At 31.6% G+C, this 23,683-nt stretch overlaps 2 protein-coding genes across 2 annotated transcripts; one reads left to right on the forward strand and one right to left on the reverse strand.

Moving 5' to 3' along the window:
- The first annotated feature begins 9,327 nt into the window (after nucleotides 1–9,327).
- On the forward strand, nucleotides 9,328–11,222 carry LOC122602273 (AAA-ATPase ASD, mitochondrial-like). Its single transcript, XM_043774982.1, has one exon. The coding sequence runs from the start codon at nucleotides 9,480–9,482 to the stop codon at nucleotides 11,031–11,033; it is 1,554 nt and encodes a 517-aa protein (XP_043630917.1). The 5' UTR covers nucleotides 9,328–9,479; the 3' UTR covers nucleotides 11,034–11,222.
- Nucleotides 11,223–11,916: 694 nt separating this feature from the next.
- Nucleotides 11,917–16,491, reverse strand: LOC122600548 (MOB kinase activator-like 1A). The gene is made up of 7 exons (XM_043773280.1): nucleotides 16,362–16,491; nucleotides 14,689–14,737; nucleotides 14,038–14,146; nucleotides 13,340–13,433; nucleotides 12,886–13,019; nucleotides 12,353–12,516; nucleotides 11,917–12,163 (listed from the first exon to the last, which is right to left on the reverse strand). The coding sequence occupies exons 1-7, from the start codon at nucleotides 16,382–16,384 to the stop codon at nucleotides 12,092–12,094; spliced, it is 645 nt and encodes a 214-aa protein (XP_043629215.1). The 5' UTR covers nucleotides 16,385–16,491; the 3' UTR covers nucleotides 11,917–12,091.
- Nucleotides 16,492–23,683: the final 7,192 nt, after the last annotated feature.

The following is a 23,683-nucleotide window of genomic DNA, read 5'->3' on the forward strand; positions in this document are numbered from 1 at the left end:
CTCGTATGAACACATAAGCGATCAACCTTCTTTAATTCCATTCCTTTGCATATTCAAACAAGAGAATAATTCTTTCTTAAAATTCTCAAGTTTAATTCTCTAGACATATCAAACACGAGAATGTTTATGTGACATCCGTCACCAAAACTGATAATTTATTATACTCTCTAACTCAAATTCTTAATTTCTTGATTAGTCAATGAGCCTATATATTATAACAAGTGTAGAAAAATGGCTTAAAGTCTATAATAATAAATTTTAATAATTATATATATAGTAGTAATAATAATAGTTTTATTGTACTAATAAATTAAAAGTTAAATAAATAAAGCAAAAAAAAAAATGGTGAGTATACTTAAGGGGGACGGCCAAGAAGAAAAAAAAAAGAAAGAAAAGAGAAATTGTAATTCTATTAGAACTCTTGTTTAATTATATATTAATATATCCTAATTACATTCAAATTCTAAAACACTTATCCTTATAATAAATATAAGTAAATATCTAAACAAAAATAAAATAAAACTATATTTTTTTTCTTTCTTCTCCTTCTTGCGTCGACCCAGAGAGAATAAAAGAGGGAAACCCTATCAAGATCAAAGCTATAATTTATTGGTAAGTTTAATTATAATTCTTATGAATCTTGATTTAAATTACAATTAATAATAAAATTTTAAAGATTATATTCTATTTTTTTCAAGGTATCTAAGAAGGAAATCATCAATCTTGGGGTAAATCACTTGTCTTCTCTTTTCATATATATATATATATATATAAGCATATCTTTTTATTTATTAATCTTTATTTATAAATAACCTATGTTGATGAATATGTATATTATGACAAAATTTATAATAATGAATAAAAGGGTTTTTTTTAAGGTTAAATCAAGAGCTTGAAGTATAGATCACATTAATCTTAAAAGTTTATGTATTAATCGTAGCGTAATAATTAATATAATTAAGAAATCTAATTATGAATACATGGATATCATAATAACAGATTTAAATAGGTGTTGGAAAGATTTGAAAGTTTACATAAATATTTAGTTGTAGTAGTCTTTAAAATAGTAAGTGGAATTATTTCAAAATCTGGACAGATTCGATTTGTTAACTTTGAAAGGTTGTATCTTGGTCATGAAAGATGATTAAGTCATGTTTTTGGTGTCTAAAATTAAGTTCAGGAAGTCTACTTTCTGGTGGAAGTGGTTTAGTGTCAAAATATGAAGTTTAAGGTTGTCAAACGAATTTTATAACAAAACTGCTCAAAGCTGAGTTTTCCGAACAGATTTAGGTCGACTTCAAATAGTCATATCTTGGTCGATTTTATGAACTGGAAGTTTATTTTTTTCCAGCAACATTTTTAAGTAAAAATTTGGATTTTTTTTGAAGCTTCGAAGGCCCTTAACTTTTATAAAACTTTTCTGCGCGAAAACAGGTAATTTTCTGACTAGTATGTGATTATGGAATTTTTAAAAATAGTTAACGTGCGAAATAAATTAAGTAAAAATTCATGTAAGTGTATAACACTCTAAGGTTACAGTGGTTAAGATTTGAAAGCTTGAATTTTTCGTTTCGTCCTAATAAAAAATATATAAAGTTACCAAAAATTTCAGTGAATATGAACTTGTAGAAACCAATGGTATATCATTAAAACAAATACACTATATTAATTTATGTGACTTGTAACTTAATAATACATGACAAAATCAGTTGTGAATATTTTGAAAGTATCCATCTATGTACATCATCAAATAGGGGTTACAATGGACGGTTATTGACCATGTTCATAATTGTAACTTGTTCATATATATATGTTGTGTAGATTCTAGCGACCTTGTTGGACTTTGCATAACTACTTGCTTGTTGAAGTGAGTTTCGTGGCCCTTTTTTATTTTATTTCTTTGGGGGAAAATGATGCTCAAAACACTTTTCATTTCTTTACTAGTTGTGCCAAAACTTGTTTGTTTTCATGGACAAATACGTGTAATTATGAAATGTGTATGTTAGCTTGCTTGTATTGATTTCTTTGATGCAATAGATGTCTTTTGATATCTATTGAAGACTATTGAAAAACTATCGACCAACTTTATACTCCAGCTGGTAGTTGTTGCTATTTAAAGCATGATTGAGTTGTTGGCAGGAGTGATGGGGATTGTGTTGTTGGATAACTATGATGACATTGATCAGTATTTAGTATGCTACCACATGTTTATATTTACACTATTGTCCAAACCTCATATATCATGCACAACAATTTCATTTATGTTGACATTTTCGAGCATTCATTTTCAGGTAATAACAATGCTTAAGGAGACTGAGTATAAGGACTTTAGGAAGACCAGTAAAGAGATCCTTCATGGACTCCTAGATTGCATTTGAACATTCAATACTATTTGCTACTTCTTTTGCTATTTGAGGCGTGTTGTTTAGACTTATCCCGCTTGTGGGAATCACATTTATTTGGATTTCATTTAGTATAACTCTATTATAAATTCCATGTGCTATATTATTTCTTTTCGTCATATCCTACGATTCCGCCTAAGGTGGGGTGTAACAGTTTATCTTTCTTTTTAGGTCATTCCCTTTACTAATGTTTCCATTCTTTATTTTAATTTGATTCTTTGTGATTTACTCGTATCAAACATCCCCTTAATATCTTTCATTCCTTCTCCCAGTTAATCCTCTTACTAGTTGGCTTAAAAATCCTCTAAACAATAAGATAATAATTAGGAAATAGATTACATTTAGAATATTTGTTTCCGAGGAAATTCTACATCTTCTTTCCTTCTCTACACTCACAACACAGTATCACACAACACAATTATCGAGATCTGGAAAATGGAATGGAGCTCCTTCATCTTCTTTTTCATCTCCTCATCTGAATTCTACTATCTTGCCTGCGTTGATTTCTCGAGGGTACCTTCTCTCATATACACCAGTTGTTACTTTTTACTTTAGCCTAATCTGCATTTATATATTAGGTTATCTTTATGGTTTAACTTTATAATATCATTTTTTTATGTTTAGTTTGTGGCCATTATTGAAGTTTATATATAGTTAAAACTAAATTATAGGTACTGTTATTTTTCTTTTATAAATTTTACATCATATTACATTGATGGAGTTGTTTATTTATATGATTTAAGAAAAGTTAAAGTTATAAGTTAAAATGATTAAAAAAAAATTTTAAACTCATAGATTTATTGAGTTGATTATTTATACAATTAGTTATTTTTCTGGTACACCAGTAAGAAGCAAACTCTAATACCTATAGATTGTGTATTTCAGAAGTAGTTTTAGTGGTTTTTGTTCTGAACTGATTCTGTAATTGGTTGGTGCAGAAGATGAGGTTTGGAAAATTCGATGAACAAACTGCAAAAGCTTGTGGCTTTGGATCGGGTTTTCAGCTGAAAGGTATTTCTGAATGCCCTTTTAATAATTCGATGCTAATTGTTGAAAAGTTGTTAATTTCATTGAGTAAAATTCAACGAACGGAATGATTTAGAATTAATACGTGAATGAGGATGCTAGATTTTTCATATAAGTTTTCATTATCTAATATTTTCGTGAAGTTTTACCCTTTATTTCTATTGCTTCCTCTGAACATATACCCATTTCACCAAACATATCCATTTCCCCATATTTTCTCAAAAAGCTTTTTCACATCTCGATATAAAGAGATACAACAATGACTGGAATTCGGTTAAGAATACTGTTTTGGAAGACCAAGAGACGTAGGATTAATGTTGGTTCTGATTTTTGAGGCCGTGCTTTTGAATTTTTATTAGCATGTTACATTAACTTCTATTTTAGGGTAGACTAAGACATTAAAAAGATACTGCTATAAAGGTTCTTGCAGATGAATCAAAACAGGAGCAAGAGAGCAAAAGATATTGTGTTTCGTTGGACAATGTATTTTTGCATACTTCTGCTTAGTTTACATCATCAACCGCAGAATTTTCTTCAGAGAGTTTATATCTTGAATGTTAAAGTAATTTGTTTGGCCGCAAAAGTTAGATTTTTACTTTTTTGGGACTAATATAGAAATTCCATTTTGGTAGTCTGACTTCATGTGACAGTTGCAATAACCTCTTTTTGTAGAATTATAGGCATCTTATATCTTGAATGTACTATGTAGTAAGCATTAGGCTTAAGCCGCAAAGTCAAAATGTGTCATTCTCAAAATTAAAAGATGGTTATTAACTTGTTATATGCATTTTATCATTTATAACTTGTCAGCATCTTATACTTTCATTATGTGATAAACTTTATAGATGGCAAAAGATGACGAGCTAGCTTCGATTGGATATGTGAGAGTTAGTTACATCCTCAACGGTATGTTTCTTAAATCTGGATATACTATCCGTTGTTACGCTATTTTCATGACATGCATTAACATTTCCGGATAAAGGGTTTATCAAATAAGTTTGTGACCTAGTTTTTGGTGTAGCTAAAGCAAGGATGAATGCTGGTTATAGTGAGGTTTGTTTTCCATTGTTATCCTAGATTCCCTTTCCTTAATATACAGTGCATACCAAAAATAGGTCGCTTTTAGATTTTGCTTTCCATGTACTTTACTGCTAAAATCTTGAATTCTTTATATTTTTTATTTATGTATGATAGTGAGGATGTAAATTTGAGGCGGGTAGCATTGAAGATGGGGTTTGCGGGGAAGTTTTATTAGATAGTGTTGTCCAGTAACTGTTTTAAAGGGAATTGGAAGGTTTCGTTTGGTTTGTAGAAGTAGTTTTTAAAGTTGGAGAAAGAAATTGGTGTTAGGGTTTCGTTTCCAGATGTTGAAGGCGAGAATGGTGATGAAGATGTTACTGATTTGGTAGCGCTTGTTGGCGATAATCCATAGGAAGTTGGGTCTGGTTTGTTGTTGGGAGTGGCTGAGAGCGATGAAGGTGAAGCCACAAAGGTGTCAATAAAAGAAGGGTAAAAAGAGTAAGGTTACAATGGAGGGTTTGGATAGTCAAGATCATGAAATGATGGAAGAAAATGAAAGCGGTAGCGTGATTGTTCCCAGTGGAGAGTGTAAGCAATGGGATCACGGTTAACGGAAATGATGTTAAGTTTACAGAGCTCTGTAAATCAAATCTTCAGATGGAGTTTGAAAAGGTAGCTGACGAGGAGCTAAAGACGGTGATCGGTGAGTGAAGCTTGCAAAATTTATCTACAGTAACTATCAGTAAAGCTCTGAAAAGGAGAAAGAGACGGTTAAAGATGGAAGTTCACTATAGCATTGAGGGCTATGGTCAGCTTGTGGTAGTGAAAGATTAATCGTGTTCACAACGAACTACGTTGAGAAACTTGATCCTGCTCTTATACGGAGAGGAAGAATGGTTAAGCATATCGAGTTGTCATATTGTTGTTTTGAAACGTTTAAGGTTCTTGCAAAGAACTACTTAGATGTTGAAACACACGAGTTGTTTGAAACCATCCGTCAAATGTTAGAAGAGACCAACATAACTCCAGCCGACGTTGCTGAAAACTTGATGCCAAAGTCGGATGAAGAGAATGCTGATGTTTGCTTTAACAACTTGATCAAAGCATTGGAGGAAGCAAAAGAAGAAGCCAGACTCAAAGCTATAGAAGATGCCAGGATTAAAGCAGAGGAGGAAGCAAAGAAAAAGAGTGAAGGTAACAGTAAAAAAGTTAAAGACAGTGATGTAAAATTGGCTGATGAAGAAGGAAAGAAGGTTGATAAGCTACAAAACGATGTGGTTAGTGCATGATCGAGTACGTACAAAAGTTGACCAAATTCAAAGATTTGGTTGTCGTCTGTAATATTGTATGTAATGTAATTAGAATAAAAGATTTAGTTTTAGTTGTCTGTAATATTGTATGTATATTACGAGTAGTTATTTTAAAATTGGACGTGTTTGATTGGTAGTCAAAGTGAATAAAAAGATTGATTGGTTTGAAGTTCAATGTTACAAGCGTCCAAATTATAATTCCAAATGTAGTAGCTTGCCAGTAGGTATGGGTGAAAGACTGAAAGGTGCTTTTTTTTTAATGTTTTTTTGGATATATATTGCATTACTAGAAAACAAAATTTGACTATCAAACAGTTTACTATGCCAAGATGTTAACATTGACTTGGATTGTATAGAAATACACTATTTTCTTTGGATTTTTTATGATAGGAAATGCACTTACAAGTTACAACACTACCGCCATTAGATTGATTGGATTTGTGAACCATATTCCATTTCGTTTGATTGGATTTGTAAATCATATTCCATTACTATGATTGCTTATTTTTAGCACGCACGGCTCCAACATGGCGCGTAATTGCTACACCCTAATTTTTTCACAATATAAATTTTTTTATTTAAAACTATATTTGGAAATTTGTTCACACCAAAAAGATTTTTAAAAAAAAATACATTTGCAACCAGTGACATACGATTTTAATCTCAACTTTCAAATTTCAAATTTTAAATGATAGTAGCTATTAGCAGATAATCTCCATTTTCCTTCTCCATACATCTTTTCTTCTTCAACCAGTAATACTTTCATTTATTGATCTAAATAAAATTATCCATATATGTTTTCCCTAATTACTAGGGTTTCTTATTTTCTACTAGGGTTTCTTATTTTCTACTAGGGTTTTGTTTTTGAGAATCTCACAAATAAAACACTAGACAACATATTATTTGTTATCTTGTATTGATTTAATATGAAGATGAATATATATAATATAACATTATATTGGTCGTCTAAGTTTAATAAATAGTTTGTGCTTTTAGTTATACGACGAAGTTGTAGTTGGTTTTATGTCGTCTATTAGGTTTGCATTTTGGTTGTTATTGAAATGGTTATTATTTTGTCGGTATACGAATTTATTGGAATCTGATCGTTATATTCAAAAAAAAAAAAGTTTACCTATATAATGTTTTAAATTTGCCCCCTTACGATAAAATTATTGGCTCAGTCCTTAATTTTTGGTATATGTTAGCATTAATTAATCAAATTATCGCTAAAAATACCTAAATAAATAAACATCAGCCAATGAGTTATTTGGTGGGCTTTGTGTTGACTAATGTATAATGTAAACTTGATGATGAAATCTAATGGTTAAACACTTGTAAATCTTTTAGTTCTTGTAATTGGATTTAGGTCACACTAAGCTGACACAACTTATGATTTGAATATGACCTTAATCATACTTCATGTATTGGAATTGTAATAACTAATAGAACCAAGTGTTCTTCAAATTGTATCAACAATGTACATAGCATTCAATCCAAGTCAAAGAGCATGATTGAAGATAGAAGACTAAGCTTGTAATGGAAATCAGCTTGGGATTACCAGTCAGCTTGGAAGCACTTAGGCAGATTGAGCTTTGAAAAATGGCTTAATTTGTGTCCAACAATCAAGTGAAGATCCAACCGGGAACGTAGATAAGGATGATTGATGTGACTAGGCTCATTCCTAGGATCCAAGTCGATGGTTTGGATTACATATGCGAGTCCATACTCTTATTGGCTGAAAAATACGTGTGACAGTACTTTGCCTCTCTGGTAATCCCGGGTTCAAATCCACACCTTGACTATAATTATTAATTTGGGAAAAACTAAATACTAACAAGTACGAGCAAATGTTAAAAAAAACACCACCAATATAAAATTGACCCGAAAAACATTTGATCATTATTATTATTATTATTAATAGGAATGAAATGATGAATAGTAAAGCTGCCAGATAACTGCGCAATTGCCTGCTAGCTTGCTTATTATTATTTTTAGATCCATATATATTTAATATGTCAAACTTTTTAGCAGGTTTATTATGATGTTTTTATTTTAGGATTGTTTAAATTTCGTCTATCTTTATTTTTGATTTGATTTTATCCATATTTTTTATAATGGTTTTATTTGCTATGTTTTTTTAGTTCTTTAAAAAAAAAAAAATTATGTGTTTAATATAACAAAATATTAAGTAGGGTTATAGTATTGCTTTTTATGGCTTTTTATTACATTTCGCCATGTATTACTTTTCGGATTTTACCATGTCGCAACCCTTTTTGGTTTTTCTTGTGTTACTGCTCAGTCTGCTTTTTTTTTAATTAAATAAAACATATGCGTTTAATATGCAAACTTTTAAGCAGATTTACCATATTTATTTATGTAGTTTGTTTGTCGCCTGCTTAGTCTTTTTATTCGATATTGCAAACATTTGAACATGATTGCTTATTATTAGTTTGATTGCTTAATATATATATATATATATATATATATATATATATATATATATATATATATATATTTCTTTATGTTTTTAGTTTGATTGCTTATTCGATATTGCATGTAAACATGATAGTTGAAGCCCGCAGCGCGGGCTTGTAAACTAGGAGTAGTTGTTGTTGTTATTATTATTATTATTATTATTATTATTATTATTATTATTATTATTATTATTTATCATGGTTTTAGGTAAAATAAAACAAGTATTAAAGTAAAACATATAAAACAATAGGTTTGTCTTCACCAGAAATCACTGTGCATCATGAAAATCATCGTGCACCAATATATATGTGAATCTTCGTGCATCAGTTTTATCATGATCTAAGGGTCCAGATCTTATCTTATTTGTTTTACTTTAATATTTGTTTTACAATAACCAACCCCTATTTATCATAATAATAATATATTAAATAGAAGCTTTTACATAAAGTTGGATGGGAGTCTAGACACTAGTTGTGCTCCCACCCCTTTTTGAATGCAAAAACATAATCTATGAAAGATAAATCTACCGGTCCTAGCATTATTAGAAAGACCACTAGAAATAGACTTAATATGTGAGAGTGTGTCCAAAGCATCCTTATCGAATTCCTTGAATGTATAGAAAGCGAATGGCATGAACTTTTACCCGTTGTCCACACATTTAGATGCATATATTGAAGTCACCCCGGGTGCTAAGGAAGTCGCCCCATACCAGCAATATTATTATCATTAATATTATTATTATTATTATTATTATTATTATTATTATTATTATTATTATTATTATTATTATTATTTGAAGTTTAATTAATACGAATGTCCTAAACAATATTTCATAAGACCTTTATAATTCAACATCACACATGGAGAAATAGTAGGTAGTTGATAGTCAAAAGTCTATATATTGAAGACCAATATATGTACTACTTGGGAAGCAAGAAATGATGCAATTGCCATGATATCATCACTCGCTACTCGTTGATGCGAAGAAATTTCCTATCGATTTAACCTTTCACATTAATTTATAGACATAAAGAAGGGCGGCCACCTCTTCACGCATTTTATATTATCAAAAGTTTCTACACGACACAAGATTACAAAGATTAATGAGTTGCTGCATGCTAAATGCCACATAAGTTAGTAGTATAAATAGAGTGCAATGTAAGCCTCTATGTACAAATATCTCTTATATGAATTAATAGCATTTTTACCAAAATATATATGTGAGTGACTTGTAAGCTAGAAGAAGATGATGATAGGAGATGTTACTCAGTTTGGGTCTATTATGGGCCTATTTATGTTAGTTTGGGCAGTTGTCAGGCAAATGTTTCCTGAAGAATTTAGAAGGGTTGTAAGAAAATATATTGATAAAGTTGTAAGCTATGTGTACCCTTACATCGAAATCACTTTTCATGAATACCAAGTAGATAGTTGGTTCGAGAGAAGCAAAGCGTTTGCTTCTATCGAACGCTACCTTAGTACCAACTCCTCCAAGAAAGCTAAGAAGCTCAAAGCAAAAGTGGTCAAGGACTGCGAAAACGTGGTTTTGAGCATGGACGACTATCAAGAAGTCACGGATGAGTTCAATGGTATCCAAATATGGTGGACTTCGAGCAAAAAGATCCCTCGACAACAATCTCTTTATTCTTTTCGTGGTGATGAAGAGAATAGGTTCTACAGGCTCACTTGTAGACGGGAACACCGTGATATCATTACTAATGTTTACTTAAAACATGTGCTTGATGAAGGGAAGGCAATTGAGGTACGAACAAGGCAACGAAAGCTTTATACGAATAACAAGAGTGAAAATTGGCGTGGTTACGGGAGGACTATGTGGAGTTCTATTGTATTTGAGCACCCTTCTACCTTTGATACTCTTGCAATGGACCCGAAAAAGAAAAAAGATATCTTGAATGATCTTATCAAATTTAGCAAATCGAAAGACTACTACAAGAAGGTGGGTAAATCGTGGAAGCGTGGATATCTTCTTTATGGTCCACCAGGAACCGGGAAGTCTAGTATGATTGCTGCAATGGCTAACCTTCTAGAGTATGATATCTATGATCTTGAATTGACTTCTGTGAAAGATAACACGGATTTGAGGAAGCTACTCATTGAGACATCAAGTAAGTCGATTATTGTGATAGAGGATATCGATTGCTCACTTGATTTAACAGGGCAAAGAAAAAAGAAAAAAGCAGACAAGGAAGAGGAGGAAATGGACCCGGTTCAAAAGATGGAAAAGGAACTAAAGGGTGAGAAGAAGGAAAAGGGAAGTGAAGTGACTTTGTCTGGGCTATTGAATTTTATTGATGGGTTATGGTCAGCTTGTGGTAGTGAAAGATTAATCATTTTCACGACGAACTACGTTGAGAAACTTGATCCTGCTCTTATAAGGAGAGGAAGAATGGATAAGCATATCGAGTTGTCATATTGTAGTTTTGAAACGTTTAAGGTTCTCGCAAAGAACTACCTGGATGTTGAAACACACGAGTTGTTTGCAACCATCCGTCAAATGTTAGAAGAGACCAACATAACTCCAGCTGATGTTGCTGAAAACTTGATGCCAAAGTCGGACGAAGAGAATGCTAATGTTTGCTTTAACAACTTGATCAAAGCATTGGAGGAAGCAAAAGAAGAAGCAAGACTCAAAGCTATAGAAGATGCCAGGATTAAAGCAGAGGAGGAAGCAAAGAAAAAGAGTGAAGGAAACAGTAAAAAAGTTAAAGACAGTGATGTAAAATTGGCTGATGAAGAAGGAAAGAAGGTTGATAAGCTACAAAACGGTGTGGTTAGTGCATGATCGAATACGTACAAAAGTTGAACAAATTCAAAGATTTGGTTGTCTGTAATATTGTATATATTGTAATTAGAATAAAAGATTTAGTTTCAGTTGTTTGTAATATTGTATGTATATTAGTTATTTCACAATTGGGCGTGTTTGATTGGTAGTCAACAAGTGAATAAAAAGATTGATTGGTTTGAAGTTTAATGTTGTGTACATATACAAGTGTCCAAATTATAATTCCAAATGTAGTAGCTTGCCAGTAGGGCAATAGGTGTGTGAAAGGTGCTTTTTTGGTTTTTTGGGAATATATAATTGCATTACTAGAAAGAAAAAATTGACTATCAAACTGGTTAATGGACTATGGCAAGCAGCGTTTAACATTGACTTGGATAGTATTAAACTACACTATTTTCTTTGGATTTTTTGACAGGAAATACACTTACAACACTACTATTAATTTGGGAAAAACTAATTACTAACAACTAACATTTATCGTTAAAAAAAACACCACCAATATAACTTAACCTAAAAAACATGCAAAAATGGTTCTTTCTTTTTTAATTGTTATTGCTTTGACAGCAAAAGGCACTAAATATGTGCTGTATTTCCCAAACAAAACATCCAGAACCATATAAATTCGAATTCAAGTGTCGTAAGTGTGTTGTGCCTTGCAGCACCAAAAGACAATATATAACTCATGTATTATCCGAAAAGCTTAAAATAATAAACTATTGAGCATTATATCGCAAAAATCTAGCATGTATCAGGTTATATATACCCAACTTCTATTTAAGTAGATATCATGTCTTGGTGCTTTAATAAACTGTGCACCAAGAAATAAAAATTAAATGTGGACGACAGCCGTGTTCAACACGGTGCACGCAATGAAAGGGGTAACTAGCTTAAAAAGATCTAACTTTATAAAAATAGAAGTAAACAAGTTTCATACAAGGGTTTGGATATCAGAACTTTTGCTTCAGAGGCTGAAATAATATTTGACAATTTTAGCCATACCCTCTTATTTTGTACCTGAATGAAATCAACTTTGAACTATAGATTGACTAGAGAGCTTTTCAGTGGGGGACAATGGATTCTATAAGCTCTTGAAGTGGAGCTAACTCCTTGTTGTCAATCAACGCAAACTCCTGTATGCAGAAACAATAATTATAAGCTAAATAACAACTGCGATAAATAACTAATGGAGAAACAGGACGTTGAGGAAATGCTAAGAGTTATAGACTGATTTCTAAGGTTAGTTGTATGTTATAGAGCCAACGTAAGGATTTGCATAGTGGATATGAAACTTGAATTAGACCAAGTTTAAGAACACTTACACAGGTAAACAATATGAAATGTTTGAAGCATGTGTTTAAATGTGCTTCCTCCTTGAGACTCACAATTTTCTGAAAGTGTGTATGGTAGATATGAGCGTATACACGAAATAAGCGTTTAAAAATTGTTTTTACAACATCCCTGAAGTTGTTAGGAAATGGTGCACCTGAAAGTAGTCAGATATAACCGTTAGTCCATTATATATACTGCTCCCCTTAAATCTGATAAAAGTGGCAACATTTGACTTGACATGTGTTTACAAAATTGTTTGATTACTTATCAGATGTATATTATCTCATAATGACATATTAAGAATCTTATATGCTTTAACACCACCATCAAATCATCAATAATTTGTAAGGGTTGGTCATCATGTGCCCATGAGTGCATGCATAAAGTTTAAACTCAAATTAGACTAAACCTAATTTGTAATGTGAAACTGGGAAGACGGACAATGGTGGTTTCGAATTCTTCCAGGAAAGGGACATATTGCAATTCATACGGGCAAATACACAAACTGTAAACAGCAAATTACCGAGCTTTTGAGGAAAGATGGATTCATCGTCCAATTGTGATTCAATCCAGTCCATTAGGTACTCGACATATTTAGGAGCTGAGACTTCAATAGGCTTCTTGATTTGCACACCATCAGCCCATCTGTATTCATACCTGAAATTTCATTTGCATAAAATCAGAAATTTTCCATATATTAACACGTTAAATTCTCCAATAACTAAGATACATGCATGACCAAACATAAAACAGAAGACTTCACTTACTACCACTGTTTGTGGTTTAGTGAAACATAATTGGTAGCTTTTACTCCATGAGAAATAATGTGAGAAAAATAGCAGATATTTCACTTTAGACACAGCTTTATCATGGATCAGACATATATCTTGTCTATCATTTTGCAATGTATACAACATGCGATAGTGCGTGAAAGGAATATATGATTCATGAAGTAGCACTATATTACTAAGACATACTTGGGGCCTGCGGTCATAGTGGGACAGCTCTCTGGTGTACAGAACTCAGTTAACGTGCCATGTAGAAGATTCACCTGGTTGAAGAAATCCACAGCTGAAAATCAAACCACCTTCATTCAGTTTTAAAAGATGAAGTTATTGTTTCAAATCTGGTTGACGATCAACAGGTAACAAACATTATTATCCTGCACAGTTGGCTTAGTAGTATCACAGAGTTTGGGGATCACAGAGAACTTCGAAGGGAAACTAACGTTGAATAAGGTGGTACTTCACATTCTCAACAATCAACATGCCAAAGCTAAGACTACCTTATTCACCAAACTTACAGATGGCAAAATGCAAAGGTCAGATTACGGGTTAAAACTAGTTCGGGTCAAAATAGGTAGCTTTTGTACAGGCAGGTAACCCAAAACACCTTGTGGTCCATAACTTGTGATTCAATATTAAAACTTTAGAAAACGTTATGCTTTAACAATAACCTGAAATTACTGAATAAATTAATATAGGACATTTAAATGAAATTAGAAAACAAGTTCGACCCATTTGACCGGTTACCTTCTTACCCAATTTATAATTTAAATTAGATGTTTGGTTTGAAGCAAATTAAACATAGCCCAAATAGACCTGCTTATGTGTAAACATGTCAAAATGCCACCTCTAAACATTAATTTAACAAAGAGAAAGTCATGGAGAGTAACTGTTGACAGCAAGCCATTCATTTATATCCTCCCCCGGTGGAAGTCTTACAGCTTCTCTCAGGTTTCCACTACCCAGAGTAGCATCAATGTGTTTCCTTAGTTGTGCACCCTGTAACGCCATGAAATAAGTTTCCTCTGGTTATAAGTATATAAAACAATACTTCACTTTCTTCCTCGAGACTAAAGGCTATATCTGGTTTTACATTTAAGATGTGTTCACATAAGAAGCCAACCCACCATGTATAAGATTTAAAATCTAATGAAACAAAATATAGAAGCACTGTGTATTTCTTATGCAACAGGACGAAATCAGTTGCAAAGCGCATTGACTAGGTGGCCTTGACCAATATTTCACTTTCTTCCTCAAGACTAGAGGCTATATCTGGTTTTACAGTTAAGATGGGTTCACATAATAAGCCAACCCTCTATGTAGAAGATTTAAAATCTAATGAAACAAAATATAGCATCACTATGTATTTCGTATGCAACAGGAGGAAATCAGTAGCAAAGAGCATTGACCAAATGGCATCAATGTATTTCTTAAATTCTTCGGGTTCAAGTATCTTTAGAGAAGTCGGAGTCTCAATTTGTTGACTGGTTCAAAACATAAACTTAGAAAAGAATAGAAAGGAAAGGTGCAGAGAGTTCAACCTTACTCCCTGATGGTGCACTTTTCTTGGGACGAAATGTCCTCTGGTTCCTGTCAAAATCATCAGAACTGTAAATTCTTTAGCTAAAGTTCCACTCATATCGGTTATCATAATGAAGAATTAGTAGCATGACAACTATCACCAGTTAAACTTGCTACAATCATAACCGAAGCTTCTGTACCTTATCATATAATTTCAAGTAACTGTTCTCAGGAAACAATATTCCATATGTCACACTCTATTGGCCTTCCCCATTTGTCAAAATTTTCTCTTATTATTCATTTCTGCCTTTCTGATCTATATTACTGATGAAAAATAAGTGATGCTTTCTTATTTATCGGAAGGTCAAAATTTTGAGGAACAAAAGACTTGTTTAAGTATAATGGCTGGTGGGTTGCTCCTATAAGCCATAAAATAATTTTGCTGCCAACTAATCTGCATGTCTTACCATTAAGTGTACATACTTTTCAACCAAAGATAAGACATCACCCATTAACTATCAAATATCATTATGAAAGAAATGTTTAGATAGCAGAAATTTGTATCTAGAATTACAGTCTACTAAGCATATTAAAATGTTATAGCTTAAGCTACTTTAAACCTATTTCATCTCAAACCCAAAAGTTGCACGCTGATATAAACATCATAATTAGCTATGAATGACCCCTAGGAACTCATCACTTGCATAATCCAGTCTTAAAAAATTTGTTCCACAAGGTTGCACCTAAACTGCTCAAGCTGACCCTTTTTCGTAATTTTATCGAACTCCCAAATCAATAAGTTTCTATTGATCCCATCTGTTCAACATCTACACTTTAGAGTTCATACTCAAAAAGTCTTTGAGAGATTGGAAAGTGATAAATCTACAACAACTATTAGCCATCTACAACAAGTGTATATGTTTTACTGCACAGGTTACAACTGCGTAAAACATACATCGTTGTGGATGGCCAATAATTGATGTAGATATATCATTCCCCCTATTTTTAAGGGTATGTAGCGATATTTATACCACTGCTTTTGTTCATACACCACCAATTCATGCTTAATAGTAAGTGCTATGGCCTAAAAGTTGTGTTTAAAATACATGGCACTCATCTCACTTAAACATAAGTGCATTGTTCTCTTAAAATAAGCCAAAACACACCTAATGCCGAAACACTTCAAACTGCGTTTTGTCTTTCAAGAAACGCATAAGCTATATGGCCTATATGCATTCCTTTACTAAGCAATACTTATTTTGGCTTTCAAATAACACAATAAGCTATATGCCTGTATGCACTCCTTCACTAGACATTAAACAATACATACTTTATGTGATTCAAAAAATATGTAAAGTTTGAATTTTGAGGTCAACCCTTTGGCTTTTGATGTTTCAGTTTTTGAAAACTTGACATAAATTTTCTTCAAAAAGTTGGATTTTTGCACAAATCTTGTTTTCCTAACAAATAGTCATCTATACAATGCATGTCATCAAGATTTCACCAAATCCCAAGCTATTCATCCAATACATTAAAGTAACATATTCTTGTTTCTTGTTAGTCATCATAATAATCACAAAAACACTAAATTTCATCAATATAACAATAAATCATGCATACCCATATCAGGAAAAATACAATATCTAACAAAACATTCATATGAAAAGAAAAATGAAAAAAAAAAAAAACTTGCCTGCCAAGACCAAAAAGGCTCATGACTACAGAGAGATGACAGAAAATATTGTACGTATGGATTCTTGTAAACGCAGAAGAAAAGGGGGCAAAAGAAAAAGGAAAACAGGGCAGGGATCTGCCCTGTAAAAGTTGCTACTTTTTTATGTATAAGTTGTACTTTATTTATTTTATTATTATTAATATTATAATTCATTTTTTTGGAATGGAATATTAGAAAATAATTAATGGGGTGAAAAATTGTGAGAGAACGTATATATGATTATATTTTAATTTTGATTTGCGTGCAGTGTAATTCAGTGGGTATCCTCGGAAAAAGTTGTGCACTGACTCTAATATCCAATAAGATTTGTCTGCCACCTATACCAAGTCACACCTGCACAAATTTGTAACTTTTTCACCAACTTTTTTTACCTAAATGCAAAAGATTAATAGAGTATATCGTATATATACAAGAATAAGAGTAGACTGTGCTGGCAAAATTAACGACCTTGTGGATAAAGATATTGGGATCCTTGTCGTCGTCGTCTGGTGTCATTGGAGTCTAACGTGGTCCATTCATGTCAAGTTCAAACATGTGATCATTGAGATTATATATAATGGGGTATTGTGTAGTGTTACAAGTTTAGATTTTAACGTGATTGTTATAAGCCCGCGTGGTATAACATCGTAAAGTCGTTATCCTAACTTCGTAACACACTTTTTTGTGTGGTTATGTGAAGTTATGAACTACTATTCACTTTAATTGTTAGGCTAAGAACAATGATATGGTCTTGGTTGAGCGTAGTTATATATTTATATGTGGTGACATCATGTGACATTTGAAGATATCATGAGTAGCCTAGCTAAGAAAAATAAACGGACTGAAGCTGTCATGGATGAGGCAACTTTAGTGATTAATTTATGTGTGTGGGTGTGTGGGAGTGTGCGGGAGTATGTGATTGTCAAACAAGGTGTCTTGTGTAGTTATGTTGGTGGCTTAAAGCCAAGCGACATGGATAGGGTAGTGTTTCCGGCTGCTAGCCGACGATTAAGGACTAAGTCGTCGAGCTAGCAACCTCATTCTCTTCAGCTTTAAAGTCATTTTAGTTCGACTTATCAAATTAGTATTAACGATGCGTTTCAAAAATATTATTAGGTATATACCTTGGAGGAGAAGAGTCATTCTTTATACAATATATTTACAAAGTTGTCTTAAGTTCATATATTATTAGGTAGATACCTTGGGATGACTAGCTAAAGGTTCGAAAACGATAATCACCTGATTAGGTTTAATACATCTAAGTCATAAGTTTGTCTCTCTCAAAAAACCTAAGTTGTCAAAACTTTAATTATATGTTAATCTGTTTAAATCGTGGGTGGTATTCATTTGTCGTTCTTTTTTTTTTTTTTTTTTTTTGTGTAGTTTTAGATTTCAAATATATTACCAAAGTATATATATAAAAAAAAATACATTCTATGGGTAAATGGGGCAAACCACAACTGGTGTAAGTTAGGTTGCGGATAAGATATTAAATGGTCAAAGACGAATTGGTATCGCTTGTAACAAGTAATCCATCCATGTTATTTTGAAATTAAGATAGATGGGTTGTAGGTGATGTGTCAATCATGTTACTATTTTTTTGGTGTTATCGGTTATGTGTAATATGTAATTGGTTCAAATAAAGATCTTCTTATAGGGAATCAAAACCTGAAGTAGGCGTACCAAAATTAAAGGTGTTGACCAGATAGCCCTTTTTGAATTTAAAAATAATTTTTTTTTTTACGTCTTTTAAAAGTCTACCTTAGTTAATATCCAGGAATGGCAAGCCGATTTTGGCACAGTATAACAGTGCAACTAGGCATTGTCATTTGTGATCGGTTCTAGATATTTTCTTTGGTAGCCTCGAATATGCCTATGGCAAAACTAAAACTTGAAACTTCTTACGATGAAACATGTTTCATTGCCATTTATAAAATAAAGCAGGGATCATCCAGCAGAAAAGTACAGTATTAGCAGAAAAGTATTACCAACAACATAAAGCTTATGCGAAACGAGTAGATAACAATCCATTCAATTAATGGCTTGATCTCATTATTGTATTTTCTTTTTACTTGTCTCAGTTTATCATTAAATAAATTGAACATATAGCCGATCATGAAACTTTGTAATTTAAATCAATTAATAGCATTTCATAGTGCTTTGATCAATTTAATGTTCTCTCATAAATGCTAAAGTAATTCACCAAATAAGTAAAAGGAGGTAATATTGGAAATGAATGCATGCCTAATATGACCGTAGAAATGAATCCAAGTAATACAATGGAAGCATAATTTAGTTTATTTTTATTATATCATTATTATAACATTCATGATATTTTCTTAACATATAGTAGCATTTATATGATAAGATTCTTACGGAGCTCTAGTACATTCGCAAAATCCCTCTAGACAAATTGGTTTTAAAGGACTAGGACAGTAATCTGTACAATCATATGTGCTTTTGCATCTTCGTTTGATATTGGGAACATCAGATGAATTGAGGTTTTGAGCTTGAGTATCTGTTAATGAATTAACAAACATAAAACCACAAACATTGAACAACAATGTGGCTATAAAGACAACTTTGAACAATGTGTTTGTCATGTCTAATTGGATGTGTGTTTTGAAAATGTTTTGTTGTCAATTCCTCTATAACTCGTCTTTAATGTTATATAAAGAACATTCACATCTCATTTTTATAATGAGTTAGAAAAAAGTTAGTTGCGAATTGACTCGAGTACCTTTAATGACCCGTCTTTGAAAAAAGTTAGATGCGAAATAACCGTTCCACCCTTAATAAGTTATTTACATCACAAATTCTAAAATATTTTCATTGACCCTTTAGATCAATTGTCTTTACATTAATTACCTATATCACTCTCTGTCACTAACATCAGGCGTCTCCATCGTTGTCCCATTACGCGGATACTGCGATACTAGACCCTCAATACAAGTATGAATTAAGTCAATGAGATATTTGATATCAAAAATAAGATTTTTAAATCACCTAATAATAATACATTTTCATATAGTATATCTTATAACATACAGAATAATATAACGATACTATTGTTATGAAAAACTAATTTGAAAATGAAAAAAAAAAAAAAAAAACTTCTTAAAAGTTGACTTTTTTTTTTAACCAACCACGTCTACATTGTTCTTTTTTTTTTCTTTTTTTTCGAACGGAAATTTATTAAAAACACTAACAAGTTGAAAAGGATTCAACCATTAGCAAAATGAAAAGAGTTACATGACTAATAGAGGGTTTTGAAACCACTCATTCTGTGAGATACTACATTTATTACATCGACTCGAGTACCAAAAATAAGAGTAAGATACAATAGACTCAAACAAAAATTCCTTCCTCAACTTTCCAGGTGAAAAAACTTCATTGTTTCGATACTTCCAAATGACCCACATTTCGAAAAAAACAATTACTACAGTAACAATCTTCTTAGCCATGGGAATCTGAAGAGCATCAATCCAATATAACAAACCCGCGGGCGAAGTTGGAAGAACAGTATCCATGTTGAGCCATTTCAAAACTTTTATCCAAATAATATGGACAATCTCGCAAGTTAACAAAACATGGTTGGTGGATTCTATTTCTTTAGCACATAAAGGACATAAGATAGATGGCATATCAATGTCCCCGTTAGATAAATTAATCCTTGTAGAGATGGAGTCAAGTAACAATCTCCATACATGGAAACTCACTTTACGTGGTGCATATTTGTTCCATCTAGTTAAGACATTACTATTCGGCATATCAATGCCCCTGTTCTTAATCTTATTTGTCAAATTTAGTATATTTGATTAACATTTTTATATACAAACAAGGTAATATTCGGCATATCAATGCCCCTGTTCTTAATCTTATTTGTCAAATTTAGTATATTTGATTAACATTTTTATATACAAACAAGGTAATAACCAATATGTTTCTGGAAACATTTAAATTAGATGCTTCTAAGATAAATTTGTAAAACATATTTATATTTCAGGTTATCCGGCTTTTATGAAAACACATATATAACCTTGATTTACTTTTGGAAGCACCAAGTTAAGTACTTCTGAAATCATATTCGGCATAAACCAAACAACATTATTGGTAACGAGAGTAAGTACCCGCGCGTTGCGGCGGTGAGATGGTGGGGGTGATAGCTAAGTCAGAGAGTGTGATAGTCAAATGCCTACGGCCTTCGCCCTCCGTCCTCGGATTTAAAAATTCGTCGAAAGTATATCGAATGACATCTCTAATGAAAGAGCATGAAATTTTAAGAACATCCATACAATTTTTATAATTTATCGACGTATGATTTTTGAGATAAAAGATTTTGAATGAATTGGAGGAATAAATGATTTATGGATGAGAGTATAAAAAGATTATTGGTTGAGATTTGAGGAGAGAGAAAGAGTATTATGGTTATTTTAGATAAATATAGAATAGATGAGAGGGGTATTTTGAGGATGTACCTAAAATCAATATTAAAAATTTCAACTCAATGTTGAAAATCTGAAAGAAATCTGCTTTATAATATAGTATAGATAACTGGTTAGCCAATTACATTTCAAAATACCACCACAATAATTATACATAGTGAGTCCTATAAACAAATCAAACAGCCCCTTATATTTGTATTGATATGTAAGCATGACCTGCGGGGAAAAAAATACAATAGTACAATAAAAATATTTAATTTAAACATATATAGTGAATGAAAGTTATTCATATATAAAAATTACATTCTTCGTGATATTATTATTTAATAAATCACATGTTTAATAACATTACATTATTCAAACGGAGATGTTATACATTCACAAAATCCTTCAAAACATGGACAATAACCACCACAATCATCATGTGTTTTACATGGACGTTGATCATTTGGTACGACGGGTACATTTTCTATCAGACTTTTAACATGATTGATCATAATTGGAATCGATTCAGCTTCAACAAATGAGCGATCACACATATTAAGCACTAATGTAATCAGAAACGCAACTTTGAACAATGCATGCATCATATCTCTAAAGTTACAATATCAAAATAAGTTTTGTCATGAACTTCTAACACCATTTATACCAAAGTTTTACTCTCAAACATAATTGCATATATGATATACCAAAAATTGAATTATGTTAATCATATTACAAATATATCAAAAATTAGACTATGTTAATTATATTATTTATGCCTACTTATAAAAAAAGGGAAGTAATATTTTTACAACACTTTTTAGTCATACACAACAATTGTACATGTGAGTATACAACCATATGAAATATGTATTGTTGTGTATGGTTAAAAATACCCCTTTTTTTCTTTTTTCTAAATCACTCTCTTTTTCATTTACTAATATTTCCACTAATATATCTAAAATACCCTAATTAAATGAATTACACCATCAGTCTCTTAACTCTTAAAATAACTACATTAATCATTAAATTAATTACATTAATATTAATAACCCACAATAATCGTCGTCATCACTACCTGTCGCCGCCACCATCTGTCACCACCGCATTGGTGCCATTACCACTGCATTGTGCGGACATCATGCTAGTTAGAGAACCAAAGTAAATGCATGTGTAAAACTTGCTATTCTTTTTTTTTCTTACACTAAAAGTCAATGGTATGATATAGAAAATTAATTTGTATATTATACATTTGTGCGACTATTTAAAAGAATCATTTTAACAAAATCTTAATTTCTTTTATTTTGTAGATATAAGGATAAAGATAAAACAATGTGATATGTAATAATATTTAATCACATGAATAAAAATATCAATAACAATACTTTTCATAAGAAATAATTGTAATAGTATGAATAATATAATATTTAATACTTCACAGGTTTAACAACAAAAATCAATAAACTTAGTACCAGTGTTAATTAACAGAAATAAAACAAATCCATAATAGTTTATATGTAAGAAAGGGAAATAACATATCTTTTGCTTCCATCGATCATTGCATCTTAATTAACCATTGTCAAAATGTCAAACTAAACATCTGAATAGGATACTCATAAACTTTAAAAAATCATTAAATGGAATTAAAAATATATATAATATAATTAAACTACTAACTAACAAAACTAAAACATGTAAGTGAAACATAAATGAGAAAACAAACTAACTTTCATATGGAGTTGGGGATGGGTCATATATATTGAGGAACAACCAATCTAATAGGAAAATATATGGTGATTTGATATTATCAATAGATTTAAAGTATAATGATATATTTCAAGTAATATAGAATTTTTTAAAAATATGATATTTCAAGTAATATGTGAGATTTTTAAAATCTAACAAAAAAAATATGTTTGTTAAAAGTAGGGATTAATCACGGGAAGACCAATGTACTTTCTCATTTGTATTTGCCCATTATACTTTTTTATTGATGAGGTTTACCCACATACTTTTCTTTTTTGTACACGGTTGACCAATATTACCGACTATCATAGGTAAACCGGTCAACTTTAGGTCAACCGTGTACAAAAAAAAAGTATGTGGGTAAATCTCATCAATAAAAAGTATGATGGGCAACCGTGTACAAATGGAAAAGTACGTTGGTCTTTTCGTGATTAATCAAAAAAAATAAAAACAATAGTGATGTATGGCTAAAAAAATATCTTATAGATGATCTCACATACTTAATACATGCAAATCTTTCTTACTAAAAAAGGAATAACAACCAAATATTTCATACGAAACCCAAAATACAAAAATTTTGAACATTTTGACGTTGTGGATGTTGCATATCATTGCAACCCAATAATAATGAACGTTGATGTCCGACCTCAAAATTTGTTTTTTCTTTGTAACGAGATCTTAAGATCCGTGCGTTGTACATCCGAGATAAATTATATTATTTTCATTTTTAACGTGTGGTTTAAAAATGATCTATATTAGAACGATGTTGAGTTGTGTGTAAGAGTATAGTTATAATATGGACATAATTATGAAGATAGAATGTAAGGAAACAATTGACAATATAATATATAGTTGTGTTGATTAAAAAGTACATGTTTACGAATGTTGATTAAAATTGGATTAATCACGAGAAGACCGACGTACTTTCCCATTTGTACACGGTTGCCCATTATACTTTTTTATTGATGAGGTTTACCCACATACTTTTTTTTTTACACGGTTGACCCAAAGTTGACCGGTTTACCTGTGATAGTCGGTAATATTGGTCAACCGTGTACAAAAAAAAATATGTGGGTAAACCTCATCAATAAAAAAGTATAATGAGCATGTACAAATGAGAAAGTACGT

This window comes from Erigeron canadensis, chromosome 5, assembly GCF_010389155.1.
Source record: "Erigeron canadensis isolate Cc75 chromosome 5, C_canadensis_v1, whole genome shotgun sequence".
Lineage (NCBI taxonomy): Eukaryota > Viridiplantae > Streptophyta > Magnoliopsida > Asterales > Asteraceae > Erigeron > Erigeron canadensis.